Source organism: Carassius auratus, chromosome 2, assembly GCF_003368295.1.
Source record: "Carassius auratus strain Wakin chromosome 2, ASM336829v1, whole genome shotgun sequence".
In the NCBI taxonomy this organism is placed as follows: Eukaryota; Metazoa; Chordata; class Actinopteri; order Cypriniformes; family Cyprinidae; genus Carassius; species Carassius auratus.
The window spans coordinates 17,008,882-17,026,225 of record NC_039244.1 but is presented as its reverse complement, the minus strand read 5'-3'; the positions used below and the strand labels follow the sequence as shown (position 1 = coordinate 17,026,225).

At 36.9% G+C, this 17,344-nt stretch overlaps 2 protein-coding genes across 3 annotated transcripts; one reads left to right on the top strand and one right to left on the bottom strand.

The window, feature by feature from the left end:
• Positions 1–113: 113 nt before the first annotated feature.
• Positions 114–1,342, bottom strand: LOC113118206 (E3 ubiquitin-protein ligase RNF182-like). Its single transcript, XM_026287201.1, has one exon. The coding sequence runs from the start codon at positions 1,062–1,064 to the stop codon at positions 321–323; it is 744 nt and encodes a 247-aa protein (XP_026142986.1). The 5' UTR covers positions 1,065–1,342; the 3' UTR covers positions 114–320.
• Positions 1,343–4,032: 2,690 nt separating this feature from the next.
• On the top strand, positions 4,033–17,094 carry LOC113118195 (reticulophagy regulator 1-like). Of its 2 annotated transcripts, XM_026287180.1 has the most exons (9): positions 4,035–4,353; positions 5,052–5,158; positions 5,289–5,319; positions 10,813–10,939; positions 11,308–11,392; positions 11,666–11,788; positions 14,151–14,221; positions 14,385–14,508; positions 15,107–17,094. In XM_026287180.1, exons 1-9 carry the CDS (start codon positions 4,103–4,105, stop codon positions 15,562–15,564), a joined length of 1,377 nt encoding a protein of 458 aa, XP_026142965.1. In that variant the 5' UTR covers positions 4,035–4,102; the 3' UTR covers positions 15,565–17,094. The 2 variants fall into 2 exon arrangements, with proteins under 2 accessions (XP_026142973.1, XP_026142965.1); XM_026287188.1 differs by lacking the exon at positions 11,666–11,788 and having other exon boundaries at positions 4,033–4,353.
• The last annotated feature ends 250 nt before the right edge of the window (positions 17,095–17,344 follow it).

Here is a 17,344-nt window from a genome sequence, read left to right as displayed (position 1 = left end):
ATCAGCAAACCTAGAGTGGATGTCGTTATTGACCTGCCCATTTCAACCACTCCAGTAAAAAAGGCACAATCAACAATCATGGCAAGTTATAAAAATAAAGAGAGAGAGAGAGAGAGAATACATTTTAAGTATTCTAACATGATTAGAATTTTTATGATAGCATACTAAATTATATATGTCTACTTTTATTTTTTGTATTTCAGTTCAGTAGTGTACATTGTTTATCCAATAAACTGGAAAATGTACGAGTTTCCATAAACTGGCAGGACCATTAGCAAATCCAATCATTGTATCCATACATAACAGTTACACTTTGGTCACTATGGTACACAGTCCCAAAACTCACGGCACAGGCATTGGCAAAGGCCGTACACCATGACAATGAGAAGACTAACAGGTACCAGACTGACCATCAACACCCCCATCGTGGTGTTCTGCATGATGAGCATATATACACCTAAAGGCAGGGAGCTGAAATACAGCAGCCCCAGCAGCCAGACCAGGACGCGTGCTAAAGTCTGGCACAGCAGGGCCGCACAGTTCCAAACTGTCCATCTCTGGGTAACAGAGGCCATGGAGTCCTGACTGGAAGAACGGTAATCCCTACCCGAACCTGGAATAATAGACTCCTGCCGAGGCTCCATAATGGTGATCACCACATAATTGGAACGAATCGAGGTGGGAGAAGCTGAAGCCGAATGTCCCACCAGAGAGTTAAGGTGTCTGGGACTGAGGAGAATCTCCCCTTGGTTGTCATTAAGGTTCTGGTGCTTCTTTTTCTGGATGGAGAGCAAGGCAGACACCAAGTTATACTCATCTGGTAGACTCTCTACATCTTCTCTGGGAAGGTCTGTGATGTAGCGGCAGAACGGACAGACCACTGCGTTCGGGGAGGATTCACCTAAATCAAGGATTTTGACAAGGCACTTGGCACAAAGACAATGGCAGCACTCGAGGACCTTGGGCCGTCGACTTGACAGGCTGTAAGCACAGTAGCAGATCTTGCATTCCAGATCCTCTGTGGTGGAGCCACCCACCACATCCTCTGGGAACTGTCCCATCATGTCTCCTTCTTCTCAACGCTTTCTCATCGGCTGGTTGTAGTCAAAGCTGTGTGGGAACATGGTTGCGAGGCAGCTGTTGGGCCACTCCTGGTGTCTGTATAGTGTCCTGTAAAGAACGGAGCATTGCCTGTACTGTGCCACGGTGGCTCTGGACGGGTTTGTGCTGAGGAACATTTCATGCACAGTGTGGAAGGGTGGGGAGAGGCCACCACCGAAAAGATAACTGTTAACACAGCAGTAGAGAACAAACACTGCAGCAACAAAGCAGGTCCTGTAAAACCAGGGCTGGAATTTTCTAGCCAGGGCTTTTGTTGCCACTGAAATTCAGACCAATTAGTGGCTCCACACTTCTTTCTGGTGCACAGTGCTGTTTTTACTCACTTGATGCAAGATTATTCCAAAGAAAAAGAGAGTATATTTGTCTGAAATCATGTTAAGTTCAGAATATATAATAATATAACATATTTTAAATGAATTTAATACTTGTTCCAAGCTGTCAATTTGAATGCCAGCCAGTTCAGAAGTACACAGTTCACAGAGTAACATCAAAAATTAGGTCATTGCTGTTCATTGAGCCTGTCTCTCAAAGGCATGTATTACTGAGATTTTACCATGTAAAATGAGAATTTACTTATCTGATTGATATTTATTCCGAAATATAATTAATTTTATTTATCATGCTCAAATAATTTTAAGGCAACGTGATGTTTCAGTCTTGGGGATGTGTTGGGGGGGAAAATACTTTTTTTTTTTTTTTTTGCATGTTACCTGTTTGGATCTGTAGATTACCTTTAAAGGCTGTTTCTCTCTTTTTTATCATGCACCTGAGCCAGAAATCTCTACTTCATCTGCACATACATGCACCAATTTTTTTTTCTGATTGGGATTTGTTCATATATTATTGGATTTTATACAACATTTTATTCCTGAAAGCATGGTGAAAATGTTTCTGGATGTGATTAAAAGAGATCCAGAATCTCCTCTGTAAAAACCTCTGACTGCAACATGTCAGCAAAATTAAACAAGAATTTTGATCCTGACTTGATGCAATATTCAGGTTTCTGTTCTGGAAATGTATGCAAACTAGTGCATATTTAATTAGATAATGTCTAATTTGCACAAACATAGCAGAGCAAAATACTTTCAGTTCTTCACGTAATCAATCAACTGAGAAAGTATAACAAAAAATAAGACTTAGGTTAAGTTTGTGTCTCAGTAAACTCTTTTTTTCCTTTATCAAATGGAAACAAGTATTGCTTTGAAGTTTCACAACAGTGGAATCTATTTGAGGGTGATTGTGATTTTCCTTCATTTGTCACAGATCCTAATGCAGTTAGAGAAAATTGTCTAACTAGTTGAGAAAACAGTTGAGAAAACTGTCACATTCCTTGTGTCAAGCCACTCTTGAAAAACAGAAAGCGTCAGAAGCGTCTCAAGACAAAAAGGACTGGACTGCTGCTGAGTGGTCCCAAGTTAATTTCCCTGATGAAAGTAAATTGTGCATTTCCTTTGGATATCAGGGTCCCAGAGTATGGAGAAAGAGAGGAGAGGCACACAATCCACGTTGCTTGAGGTCCAGTGTAAAGTTTCCACGATCAGTGATGGTTCGGGGTGCCATGTTATCTGCTGGTGTTGGTCCACTGTGTTTTCTGAGGTCCAAGGTCAATGCAGCCGTATACCAGGACGTTTTAGAGCACTTCATGCTTCCTGCTGCTGACCAACTTTATGGAGATGCAGATTTCATTTTCTAACAGGACTTGACACCTGCACACAGTGCCAAAGCTACCAGTACCTGGTTTAAGGACCATGGTATCCCTGTTCTTAATTGGCCCGCAAATTCGCCTGACCTTAACCCCATAAAAAATCTATGGGGTATTGTGAAGAGGAAGATGCAATATGCCAGACCCAACAATGCAGAAGAGCTGAAGGCCACTATCGGAGCAACCTTGGCTCTCATAACACCTGAGCAGTGCCACAGACTGATCGACTCCATGCCACGCCGTATTGCTGCAGTAATTCAGGCAAAAGGAGCCCCAACTAAGTATTGAGTGCTGTACATGCTCATACTATTCATTTTCATACTTTTTAGCCAAGATTTCTAAAAATCCTTTCTTTGTATTGGTCTTAAGTAATATTCTAATTTTCTGAGAAACTGAATTTGGGATTTTCCTAGTTGTCAGTTATACTCATCAAAATTTAGATAAATAAACGTGAAATATATCAGTCTGTGTGTAATGAATGAATATAATATACAGGTTTCACTTTTTGAATGGAATTAGTGAAATAAATCAACTTTTTGATGATATTCTAATTATATGACTAGCACCTGTATACATCTGATATGATATCCACCAGTTTCAGCAGCTGTTATTCATATTTTAATTGTAAGAAATTGCATAGGGATTAATTAGCCTACATATAGGCTATATCACAACAACAGAACTTAAAACAGCAGTAAAACGTTCAAGATGTTAAAAATAATCATGTCTGAATAACATTTTCAGTAATTGTATTTCTTTACTGCAAGTGGCTGTTTCTAATAATAAAGTACATTGCGCCCTAGTGGATAAAAATTAGTGGAAAATTAGTTTTCCTAGTGGAAAAAAACATATTTTGTCTTTGTCTTAAAATATAAGATTATCTACATATGACTGGAAACGAAGCATAAAAAAATATATATTTTAAAAACTTTATATTTACATTTACATTTATCCAAAGCGACTTATAAATCTGAAAAAAACTTAATGATTGATGATGAACTAAAAAAAAAAGAAAAGAAAAAATAAATAGAAGAAAACTATGCATTATTTCCTTGTAATATGAATGAAATCAAACACAAACGTTGATTTGGCTGTAACTGCGAGCGATAAGTTGCACGCAGAGGTAACCCAGAACAGGTGGACGTCGCACAGCTGACTGAACGATGACGTAAGTGTTCCCAACAGCAACCCGGGGCTGCCTCCGAGTGACGTCAGCGACTAAACAACAGCAGCTGCAGTGCTCGTGAGGAGCGAGGAGCGGGCTCGCGGTCGTTTTCAATGGCTAATCAGGGTGGATGCGACAGCCTGCGCGCTTCAGAGGTGGAGCCGGTGGGAAAAAGCGCCGGAGAGACTTCCTCCCAGTCACTCAACTCAGGTGGAAGAGAGATGGCGAAGAAAGAGGAAGAGCAACCTTCGGGAGTCCGACACCCTGCAGACACTGATCCTCTCTGTCGTATATCAAAGCTGATTAACTGGAAGAGACCGTTATGGACTTCCGCTCTTTTCGCAACTACAAATATAGCGTTTTGGTGAGATGCATGACGCAGCATAATTTTATTACATCAGTTGAATGCAGAATGTAAACATCACCTTTTCTTTTAACACACCATGATGTTGGAGTTTAAATAGAATGTTGCATTAATAAATATGGGTCAGTCTTTAAATCTTTCCAATGCACTACATTTCTCTGCCTAATTAAATCAGACGGCCTAACGGTTTTTTGTGTACTGGCCCCTAAGGCATTTTCCCTTAACCATTTTCTCTGTATAGGTGGACTTCACTACAGTTGTGTTGCTGTTAGTACAGTGTTGGACCTTTTGTTCTTGTGAAAATGGGTTCCTTTAGATAACATGAATACATTTTTGCATACAAACTTTTACAATTAAAAAAAAAAAATTCCGTCCCCACATAATCAGGGTTGTCAATGTATTCTTGACTTATTTTCGGTTGACTGACTTGACTGTATAATTAGTAATTGGGGTTGCAACTGGGAATTAGTTTCACCATCAAAGCATATGATTTTAGATTAGGTAACTTGTATACAGAAATAATAACAAGAGTTGTTTTTAAATGTATGATGACAGATCTCAGATAATCTTGCAGCTTTCATCTAAAAACAAAAAACAAAACAAGCACTATACATACGAAAGTGATAGTTAGATGTCTGTTGACTGTAACTGTTCCCAACATGATTAAAGACGGGAAACCTGTTTGTTTTTCCATGCAGGTTTGTGTTGCTTAGTCCCTGTCGGGTGTTCAGCCTCATCTCCATGTGTTTGGCTCTCTTAGTGATGATACAGCTGATGAGAGATGTGGCACTTTCCAGATCCAGAGGTGTGGGTTTGTTTCATCCCATAATACTCTAACATGTGTGACTGTTGTTACTCATAAGAATAGAAACAAATTTTGATTTGATGTCCACCATCAATGCAGATCCCATTAATGTTTATTGTTCTACTTACAGGAGCCTCTCTATGGAGGAGTATGACAAGCAGGTAAATTCAGAGCATGCACACTTATTCAAATTATTTACCTAGAACTTTGGGTTTGGTAGGGTTTTTTTCTGTTTTTGAAAGGAGTGTCTTATGTTCACCAAGTCTTCATTTATTTGATAAAAAATACAGTAAAATTGTGAAATATTACAAGAAAAAAAAAGTAAAAAAGTATTTTTTTTTTTGTGTTGGCAAAGCTGATTTTTCAGCATCATTAATCCAGTCTTCAGTGACACATGACCGTTCAGAAACTATTCTAATATGCTGATTTGGTGCTCAAAAATATTTATTATTATTAATGTTGAAAAGAGCTATGTTATATTTTAGTGGAAACTATGAGACAGTTTTTTTTACAGGATTCTTTAAGAAATTTTTGTAACATAAAAAAACCACTTTAGATTATTTTCATTTTTGTTTAAATAAACTTGACAACAATCACCATTATTTTGTTGTTGTTTTTTTTTTCATTTTGAGGAAAAGAGCAGCTGTTATGCTCAAAAACATGACCGATAACAACATAATTTTTATATAAAGCAAACAATCTACTTACAACAATTATTTATATATATATATATATATATATATATATATATATATATATATATATATATATATATATATATATATATATATATATATATATATATATATTTATTATTATTAATTTTATTTTATTATTATTAATTTTATTTTATTATTTTTTTGTTTTGGTTGTTGCACTGAAAATGTACTTGATTTAAATTGAGGGGTACACATCTGAATGTATTTAAAAAGGTGTTTTTGTCCGAAGTATTTTCCATTCACCAGCTACAGTCCAGCCTGTAGCCACTTGAGGGCGTCCTATACTTCTTATTGATATTATTGATGACATGCAGCATTCCATAAAGCCTGTCATGTGAGTTTGGAAATCCAGTGCTGCTGTGAAGAAGCCGTTGTGAGATCAAGACTAATTAAGAAATCTAACAAAGTACTCCTGACCTGCTTGAAACTTAGAAATGTACAACACTGGTAACCTTTCTCTTGCAGTAATTTGATGAGTCTGAGAAAAGATTATATAATAAATATTTAAATCCAATCATTATATATGAGAACATTCAAAAGTTGCCCTAAATTTGTTCAAATATTGGATTAGTTGAAGGCTTGATGAATTTATCCAATACTGCTTATCAATGGCCTTCGGGTTCTCATTATTATTTTAATCCGGGTTGCATCGTTCTGTTCTCTGACTGAAGTTGCCCAGTCATTGTTTATGTGCTTATGGTAAAAACAAATGCAATGGCACCATTATGCTCCAGTGGGTAAGATGCCAGTGTAGTAATCTTCAGTGTGGTGTTTATGCGAGACGGCCTCATTAAAGCCTTGGGTACTTAAACAACAGCTGCTGGATTGTCTCAGCTTGTCCATTTCTGCCGGTCGCTGTTGATGTGAGTCTTGTTCCAACAGCTGTCTTATTCCGGATCTTCACTCTGACCCCCTTGCCCCCTTTTCTCCCTTAGCTGTGGGATTAAAGAGCTTTTTGTTTTGCCCTACTTCTTGTATTGTTGTATTTTATAGACATTATATTCAATTTAAACTGTGATGAATGTAGTTTTATATTAAAAGACCTTTGTCTTTTTCTAAAACTTCCAACAATAATACAAATCTATTTGCTACAAATGTTTACATCTGTAGTGAGTAAAATCTTTGTTTATCTGTGATGTTTGCACTAGAGTGGATTGTTTCGTCCTTGTCATATTGTGAAACTTGAATTTATGTTTCGGACTGTCGCGTGTCATGGTGAGTAGAATGACACAGCCAGTTGTGTGCTCAGGAGTGATGGTAATCCTTTCTAGCATTTCTTTGCCATTTTTAATTGGGAGGATTTTGGAGTGTCCCAACTGAGAAGCCAATCACATCACAGGATACGAACAGACAAAGGGTGTGTCTGGACACTCAGTGACCCATTGGAGGAAGGCTGAGTGAGGGTTAGATGACCAACTGACCAGTCATGGTAATTTCATCACAGTCAAATGACCAAATAATAATAATAGATACTGTAGAATGAGATAAATAAAGAAGTGATATAAATAATAAAGACAACTGTTAGTGTCTGTATATACAGGGGCGACTAGGCATGTTTTTACACTTTCTACTCCACTTCTCTGAGAATGTAATTTTTTGATAGTCAGTTTCTGTTCATATGCTTTGAAGTCTTGCATACAAAAAGTTTTTGAACATGCCCACTATTATTAAATAGATAAACCGGTACTGTTCATTTATGTTGTCACATGCTGTGGGCGCAGGGAAGGTTTAAGCAAACCATATTGTGCGACGCAAAATTTAAATAATAATAAAAGTACAGAAAGAAGAAACCACAACAATTTTAATCATGCAAAAATAGCAAACCATTGTTTTGGCGAATGAATATTAGTAATTATTTATCATTAAAGAATTAGACCATTTTAAACATGTAAACAACAAAAAACAACAACAATAAAGATAAGATAAAATGTCCCAGGAGGGCATTTGTGAAAATGTGTTAAATTTTTTTGAAAGACCGGTAAATTATATATATATATATATATATATATATATATATATATATATTTATATATATATATATATAAAAAAATAAAAAATAAGTATTTAATTAATACATTTTAGAATTTACAGAATATAAAGCACAAGTATTAAAGTCTGCATGAAATGGACAATCTTGAAATATAGTATTAAAAAAAGGTTAATAAATTTTTTTACATATATATAAAAAAAATACCCTTATCCCAAGAACATTATTAAATTCTACTTTCATCATATAGCTGACTCTTGTCAGAATGATTACTAGTGTAGTTTTATTTTTCATTTATTTGAGCTTTATTGTTAATTTGACTATAATTTCTTTCAGTATAATGAGAATTTTAAATATTCACTACAAAACACTAATTTATCATAAATCTGTGAGATTAACAGAGAGAGGAAAAGGGTGTAGCATTTTTGTGATGTCAGGAAGTTTCTTTGTTATGATACCCATGTACCTGAGAAAAAATTGCGTAATTCAAAAATTGCATCTTCTGAGAGGGTCTCATTCTATGAAGAGGGGGTATTTTGTGGAGTGTTTGTATGCGTGTGTGTTCATGCCCCAGCACTGTCTGATGCCTGCTTGTGGAATGCTATGTGACTGGTATTTTTAGACCTGACCGATTGAAATAGTGAAGCTCAGGCCTTGGTCAACATAAACACTAGCTTGCGTGGCTTCATGTGACACTTCATTTGAACTCGGGAACTTAGCACTGACACACTCACCTTCTGACTTACCTGAACGCTTTTCATGTTAAAACCGAGAGATTTTGAGATGACTGCTGAAGACCATGGATCAGCACTGAGGTAAAAAAAAAAAGATCCTATTGAAGAAACTGGTACAAAGACAGAATGGTTGTTAACTAAGAAATCAGTGTTATGTGATTTATATCCCTAAAATGCTAATTTTGTATATAACGGATGACTTGCTTATAGGATTGCAAAAAGGTTGAAAATTTCCAGTAAATTTTGGAAACTTTCCAGGATTATGATTATTATTTTTTTAATATTCCAGGGATTTTTGGAAAATCTTTTGGAAATTTACCGGACATTTTCTACCCCTTTGCAACCTGACTTGCTTATTTATTTTGTGACTTTTTTTTTTTTCTTTGAAAAATATTTGTCTTTGAAAAACTGTGATTTAAATCGTACTTGCATCGCAGTTAGATGTGTCATGTTTGAGATACAAGCTTGTTCCAAATTATTACAAATGTCAGACATCTTGCATCTGATGCATCCGGGGTCGTGTGGGCTCCATGGTGACCCTTGTTTTGGGATATTTACTAAGGGGAAGTTCATGTCAATTGTTACAAGGAATTTATAGGTATTGAAACGTGCAAGTACACGACACAGCCATGGAACCTGTTGGTCTTATGGAATGAGAAGTATGTGGACAGACCCATAGATATGCTAAAAACATTGTTAAAGTATTGCAATTGCCAATGCCATGGATCCTTTTACCTTTATTTTACAAATTAAGAGACATTATTGATTTCAGTGGCATTGCTGAGCTGTTTGTTTGGGCTATTTTGTCACTCGTTCTGTCGGAGTGTCCGACAAGTAGCTTTCTTGTTTTAGCGATTAGCATTGGAGTCATCTAGTCTAGCGGCTTGATTTTCAGAATCCAGTCACCTGTTGTAGGCATTTACAAAAACATTTCTGCACAAATTCTTTGGTTTTTAAAAATTAAGGACTTTCTTGAGGGAGGAAACTTTAATTAGATTTCACATTATATTAAGTAACATATTTACCAGTAGCAAACATGCCATGCGGTATGATTTCAAATAGTGTTAGCTATCAAACAGCACATGGTGCCAGTCAACAAGCAGATTTCCCAAAAGATCTCATCTGATGAAATCTCTTAACACTTGTGAGCATTACACCTCATTGATCTCCAGTCGTCAGCTCTGGTCTGGGTTGGGCAAGCCTGAGCTCACTTTCTCTGGCACATTCTCTTGTATCTGCCACATGGTCAATGGTGAAATGCTAATGTGAGCTGTGTTGCCTCACAGTCACATGCCCCCCATGCGCTCTGTTTAATAGGAAACCTCCGATGGGGAAACATGTCTCTGTAATGTTGGAGGTGATTGGTTTATGACCTTTCAGAGGAAACGCAGCTCGAACTGATCTGTAGAAGAGTTCCTTGCGTGGGTTTTTACTTGAGTTTTGGGTCGATCTGTCTATAATGGACACTGGGTTTTAAAAAGTTTTCGACATATAGGTGGCATTGTTTGTTTTGGAGACGAGAAATGTAGGGTGACAGCTGTGAGGGGATAGGAGTAAGGGCACATAACCACAGATAAAGGGCATTAACAAGCTGCCTGTTAATAGATACTTATCTTGTGCCCAGAATGCCCGCCACCCCCTTCTGAAAGTCATACTAATTTATTCAAAACCAAAAGTTTGACCAAGGAAATTTACTTGACTTTTTACCTAATGTTAATATTATCAGCCGATCATGATTTCTTTTTTTAAAGCATTTAAAGCTAACTCACATTATACTTTCCATGAAAGTGATGTCTCCATATAACATCAAATGTGATCAAAGTTCATCAAAGAGTATCAAAGGACTTAAAGAATAGAGATTTCCATTTTGAAAAATGTGTTTGTCGATGTAAGCTGTCAGTTAAGGACCTTAATTAATAGACTGAAATGTAATCATTTATATATTTTAAAACAAGAATCAATGAATAGCAATCTTGGGTGAACCATCAAGTGAAGCCAAGTTTTTCAATGTGCAGTAATTCCCTAATTATACTAGAATCTGCATTCAAAGGCATACACACTGTTTAGCATTTAGACACTAGTTCTGTTTGTCATATATCAGTTCCAGAGGTTGAGAAGAGGCCACTGCAAATGTGTATTGCAGCATATGTCAAAACTACTTTACTTCTGTTTTAACACTAATAATCATTTGTTTCATTGGTCTTTTAATTTAAGCTGGGAGGTCATTGATTCTGTCCAGGAGGGCAAGTCTGGATCAGGATCTCCATTCACAGACTTCTGGATGAGCCTCAAGCTCTTCATTGAGGAGACTTCCTCTTTTAAGCAGCAGAATCCAGGCAAGGTATGGGTGGATTTAGTTGGTGCATAATGTACCTTTTAAAATCAAGTTTAAAATCTGTATGAATGTATAAAGGGAAACATATATCAGACTTTTTTATTTTTAATTTTGGGCAAGGAATAATTTTATGTTGAAAAACTGTATTTAAAAAAATTCTCTTTTGATGTAAAATTATTCCATTTCGTCTCATAATATGAGCTCCTAAAAGCTGCATGTATTATAATTATAAATAATTAACAAGATTATATTTAAAGTATATTTAGATAGAGTACAGCATGTCACATAGCAGGTTATTAACTTACCAAAAGTATTTTATGTCAGCTATCCTTTTGCAGTGAACTGAGACATTTTAGGTTTGTGTCTCATTGCAGTTCTGTCTGCTGGTGTGCAGTATGTGTTCTTTTTTGGCAATACTTGGACGTTACATTCCAGGGGTTGTTATTTCATACATCTTAGGTAAGTGCCAAATTAGGTCCTGGAGCTACACAAAAAAGATGGGAATTAATAGTTTTTGCCCTATCTTTTCTTTGATTGTAACCATGCTACTATTGGCTACTATGTATTTACCTCCAACACACTCCAGAACATCCAGCAGTCCGTTTGTCATGTGATAGTGGATTCCTAGTAATGTAACCATGACGCTATTATCACTCAGTCCCTGGTTTCTCTTTCTTCCTAGCAGTCAGCAGGTTCATAAACATTAATAGTTTCTACATCTGTTTACTGCAGTGCTGGGCATTTTTCTCTGGCCTTTGCTGTCATCACATGAGTTTGGGATGTGGCTGGAACCAGTTCTGCAGAAACTGGACTTTGGAGTGGGCCAGTTTCTTCAGAAAATAAAAGAGAATCATGGTATATCTAAAAAAAATACACACAGAAAATGACTCAATTGTACATTATCCCCAGTATAGATTGTAATCAGGAAATTATGATTTTGAATGCTTGCCTCGAGAATTATTTTTGTTATAAAAAAACTAAAAATATTACTAAAACTAAATGTAAATGTTTAACCTCAATTCATTTTCAAACTATGAATAAATACTATGATAGTACATAAATAATAAAAAATTAACTGTGCACATCTCTGCGCACTACACATATAGCACTCTTAAAGGGTTAATTCAGCCAAAAATGTAAATGATGTCATTAATAACTCACCCTCATGTCTTTCCAAACCTGTAAGACCTCCGTTTATCTTCGGTTTAAGATATTTTAGATTTAGTCCGAGAGCTCTCAGTCCCTCCATCGAAACTGTGTGTATGGTATGCTGAACCTGATTTTATCAAGTAAGACATGTTCCTGGGACAACATCGTTGTTGACCCTGGAACAACATTGTGATTAACCAATCAGATTTGAAGAACCAGTTTATAGATTTTGTGAAGTTTACGCTTAAAATCAGTGTTTGGTGCTTGTACATCAGTGTCATTCATCTATCATTTCCTCTGATTTTAGGGATTACTCATGGTTAAGGTTAGGTTTAGGTGTAGGGATATGGTTAAGAATATATTTTTGGAGTAAAATGTTGTTCCAGGGTCAACAAAATATGTTGACCTAGGAACACATCGAACTTGGCAAAATCAGGACGTGCGTATGGTATACTGTCCATGTCGAGAAAGGTAAGAAACACATCATCAAAGTAGTCCATGTGACATCAGAGGGTCAGTTAGAATTTGTAGAAGCTTTGCAAATACATTTTGGTCCAAAAATAACAACAAACACATATAAGCCAGTTGGAAACCAGCGAGAGGGAAGAGAGAGTGGAGGACTCGTGGACGAGGAGTGGAAGCGCGAGAGCGAAGAAAAGCATCTGTTACAGAGTATCGTGAAACAGTTACTGAAGTACCACGAGCCTCAGCCAGCCTACCCTGGACTCCCTTCCTTCACACTCAAACTCAAACACACAAGGGGAACTTTACACTGGTGCCGAAACCAAGGAAACAAGGAGTCCGGGGTTTGCTGGCTGAGGATCGTGGTACTTTATTCAATCTTTCAACAAAATAAAAACACTCGTGTCACATGCGTGTTACCGTTAAACTTCAGTAACTATTTCACAATACTCTGTAACCGATGCTTTTCGTCGCTCTCGCGCTTTCCGCTCCTCGGCCACGAGTCCTCAGCTCTCTCTTCCCTCTTGCTGGTTTCCAATCGGCTTATATGCGGGCTCCCCACGCCAATTTCTGCAACGAGACCCAGCTGTTAGTCATTTTGCACCTGAACCACTTACCGCCACACGTCTCTTCACTCTCTCACCCGTCGCAGACTTCACTGAACCACGCCTCCGCTGCCACAGTCTGCTCTTCTGGGTCTGTTGTAAACACCGAGCCGAGCCAGATAAAGAACAAAAGATTGACTTGTTCTCAAGTCAAGAACCGGTTGCATCGGTTTTCGGATCACCAGTACACTGAACCAAGAAGCGTTTCTGTCGGACGCATCCGATTCGAGAACCGAGGAGCTGATGATAACTGCGCATGCATGATTCATCATGAAGCAGACTAACACACAGCGCATCTGAACTGGTTCTTTTGGTGATTGATTCTGAACTGATTCTGTGCTAATGTTATGAGCGCGGGTAAACCGAAGGCTTGAATGAAGGGCAATCATCGGCAATGACGTCATTTCGTCGAGCGCAAAGAAACCAGTAAACCATTTTCTTGAACCAGTTTATTGAATCGAACTTTCCGAAAGAACCGGTTCGCGGAAAAGAACCGCACTTCCCATCACTACTGGTGAGCCGAAAACCGATGCAACCGGTTCTTGACTCGTTCGTTGACTCGTTCGTTGACTCGTTCGTTGACTCGTTCAGTCAGTGTACTGTTTGAGTAAATGAATTACTCAGGGATATTGGTGTATTTTAACTCCGAGGGAATGTCAGCCACATTAAAAAAGTTAATTCGTTGATTCGTTCCGGAAGAGAAGACAATGCTGAGTAAAGTCGTAGATTTGTTATTTTTGGACCAAAATTCTAACTGACCCTCTGATGTCACATGGACTACTTTGATGATGTTTTTATTACCTTTCTGGACATGGACAGTATATAGTTCACACAATTTCAATGGAGGGACTTTTCCATTACATTGATATTAATATATATATATATATTTTAAATTTTTTGTTTCGATTAAACTCAAGTAATTTTAATGATTCTGTTTAGTTGAGATATGTAATTTAAAATCATGGCTTTCTTGCATTCCCCATATTCCTTCCCTGCTCAAGAGAAAAGGATACTCCAGTCTCAAGCCAAGAGAGAGAGCATTGAAGCAGATCTGTCTGCACTTTTCCCCATGGTCAGTGTGCTGCCAAACAGCTCGCCAGATACTGTAACTCACACGCATATCATGTGCCACCAAAGACTGTGATATTCATTACATATGTCATTATATTACAATAATAAAATATACATATGTCCATTTCCTGTCTATGTGAACTGATATTGAGCATCTATTACAGATGGACTCTACCATGTGCAAAGAGCTGTCTATATCAGACACAGAGGTCTCTGAAATAACATGGACAGACAATGGCACCTTTAACCTTTCAGAGGGACACACACCTCAGACAGAAAACTCAGAAGGTAAGCTCGCTTACCTTTTCCAAAAATATATAGATATAAAATATGCGTAATATGTGGGTGATTTGGCAGGTCTAAATATAAAAAAATTATAAAGAGGTATGTAAAATTGTATTTTAATATACAAAACGTGAAATGTTATTCAAAAAGCTATTTAAAAGTTTTAACTGTATTTTTTACTACAAATCATACTGACCCCAAAGTTTGAACTGTGGTATTTACTTTATACTATATGTTAGTATATTATTAATATAGTAAATATAAATGGGTATACTGGAATCAATTAGCCATTAGATTGTTGTGATTTATAAAAAAGGAGGTTTAAGAAATGAACGAATGTCAGGTTTCTATATTGGAAAGCCATTTTTTTTATATATTATAGCTGTTCTTTGTGTATTAAAACATTACAATGAGAAGTATGTATGCCTGTAAAACCTAAAAAAATTAAATATAGTTTTGAGGCATTAAATAATAAAAATAAGACCAAATTGTGTTTCAGTTGAATGTGTAAATATCTGAATTCCAATAGTATAATTTTTTTTATTTTTTTTATTATTATTATAAGACATTTTCTGTATTATTTATTTTGTATATTTGACAGACTCAGACCGGCGAAGTGATGAGGAGGTCTTCACAGGTGGATTACCGGAGTTTCCCTCCTTGGAAAATGGCTCGGGTACAAATGGAGATGACGATGAAGACCTGAGCATTGGTATGCCCACCCTACCGGCCCATCCCAGCAGGGTCGGGTCCACACAGTCAGACGAGGAACCAGCTGCCCAGGCCCTGGAGGTTGTGCAGAGGCTGGCTGGAGATGTAATCACGGCAGCAGTAACCGCGGCCATGCAGGAACGCCTGGAGGCAGTGGTAGCGCCGGTGCTGGTCCAGGCCCTGGCCGAGGAATCGGACAGCGAGGCGGAGGACTTTGAGTTGTTGGACCAGTCAGAGCTGGAACAGCTGGAAGGCGAGTTGGGGCTGGACCGGGCGAACCGTGCAGAAACGTCTAAAGCTAACAAACCTTCTTCAGGCTTTCTGTCCAAACTACTGGGGCACCACTGATTTTATTCAGAGGGGTTCCGCTTCCCTCTGTGATGGGATGTGGGTGGGAGGATGAATATTGGGTTTGCGGGGAAAGGTCCAGAGTAATGAAGGTATTCCATTGTTGTACTTTGCTGGTGTGATTCAGTCATTTTGCTATAAAAACAGTCATTTGTGGAAGGAGGCTAGTTGTGTATTTCACAGGGAACTGGTTTTGGCATAGCTACATCTCAATGGGTCATCGGAGGATCCTCTCAACCTCCAACCCTCCAGTGAACAGAGGGTCATGGACCGGACTTATGTCACTAGTTTAGCTGTTAAAGGGCTGGTAGATACAGGATACTCAAATTTTGCTGCCAAATATTTTTTTTCTTTTCAACCTCACATAATTACTTCTAAAAAATAAAGCTTCATGGCCAAAGAGTAAGGGCCTCCCACTAAATGACAATCAGGATAGCACTTACAAGCAAACAGAAACACCTTGTAGTGAAGTACACGTGATAAATAGGTATTTTTAATTGAAAATTTTTCTTTTCTAAAAAAATTTTTTTCATGAAGGATTTTTGAAAAGCCGGTGGTCTTAGTGTATTGATAATTTACAGGCATAGTCATGTTTAAGACTTTATTTTATATTTTTATTTGCACCTTTTTTTTAATAGAGTGAACCAACCAGGCACTAGAGCACAAAGGCACCAAAGTTGAACAGATTTTGATTTATATTCATACGAATATTCATCAAACAGTGCTTAAAGGGATGGTTCACCCAAAAATTAACAATTTGACATTAATGGTGTTTAATGTTGTTTTAGACTCCATTGACTTTTTATTTTATAGACATCTTTTGTGTGATCCACTGAAGAAAAAAGTACAGATAATATTTGGAAAGACATGAGATTGAGTAAATAATAATTTTTGGGTGAACTCTTTCTATTTAATGTACACAAAGAACCTTAAGATTTATTTTCAGACAAAAGTAACATCTAGAATGTATTTAATCCCCAAGAACAATTTAGAGAAAAGATGATAATACTTTTAGTCAGTCTTATAAATCAAAAAGTCTCTTTGGGGATCATTATCAGCTGTCTGAGAGAAAGACAGTAGATTTTTAACCAACTGACCCATTGTTCATAATAGTCTGTTAATCAGTGTAAGTACAGAGGCACATATAGCCAAGACTGTTTCTGTTCACAGTGTGTGGTGCTTGGTGTGTATCTAAATTTAGTGTTTCTAACAAACTACTGATGTATTATGAATTTTGTTTTAATGTATCAAGTGCTTTCTATAGCACAGTGGCTGAATAGGAATTTCTGCCAGTCACTAATGACTGCTATCCAAAAATAATTCTAATCAGTGTAAATTTGTTCACTTTTTTTTTAATAAATTTAAATATATTATTTAATCCTATATATAAATCAACTATTAGATTGCTGCCACACACATATGATCGCCATATATGCCTGTGCAAGTTTGTTTTGTCAGAGCGAGGAAAATAATCAAAATCTAGTTGTATATAAACAATCTCCAGAATGTAATTAAAACTGTATGATTCAACATTGTGATTTTTGTCATTATTCTCAATGAGGTTTCGCAATGGTAAGTGATTTTGGAGCAATTCTAAATGGGTCAGAACAGCGGGGTTCAAAATTGAATCCGTTTTTTCTTCTTCATTTAAACCTGGAAATTAATCATGTTTTAAGGTTTTGAAAGATACAGAAATTATTATAATTAATAGTAATTGTATATAAATTATAAAGCAAATGGTTATTAAGGTTATTAATAAATATTAAGAAATTAAGGACTT

What these genes read in the sequence shown, in the direction of transcription:
- LOC113118206 (XM_026287201.1), bottom strand. Translation starts at nt 1,064, where the DNA reads ATGATGGGACAGTTCCCAGAGGATGTGGTGGGTGGCTCCACCACAGAG.
- LOC113118195 (XM_026287180.1), top strand. Translation starts at nt 4,103, where the DNA reads ATGGCTAATCAGGGTGGATGCGACAGCCTGCGCGCTTCAGAGGTGGAG. An exon ending in TGGAGGAGTATGACAAGCAG is followed by an intron (nt 5,320 to 10,812) that starts GTAAATTCAGAG and finishes TTTTAATTTAAG; the next exon opens with CTGGGAGGTCATTGATTCTG. An exon ending in TGTTATTTCATACATCTTAG is followed by an intron (nt 11,393 to 11,665) that starts GTAAGTGCCAAA and finishes TGTTTACTGCAG; the next exon opens with TGCTGGGCATTTTTCTCTGG.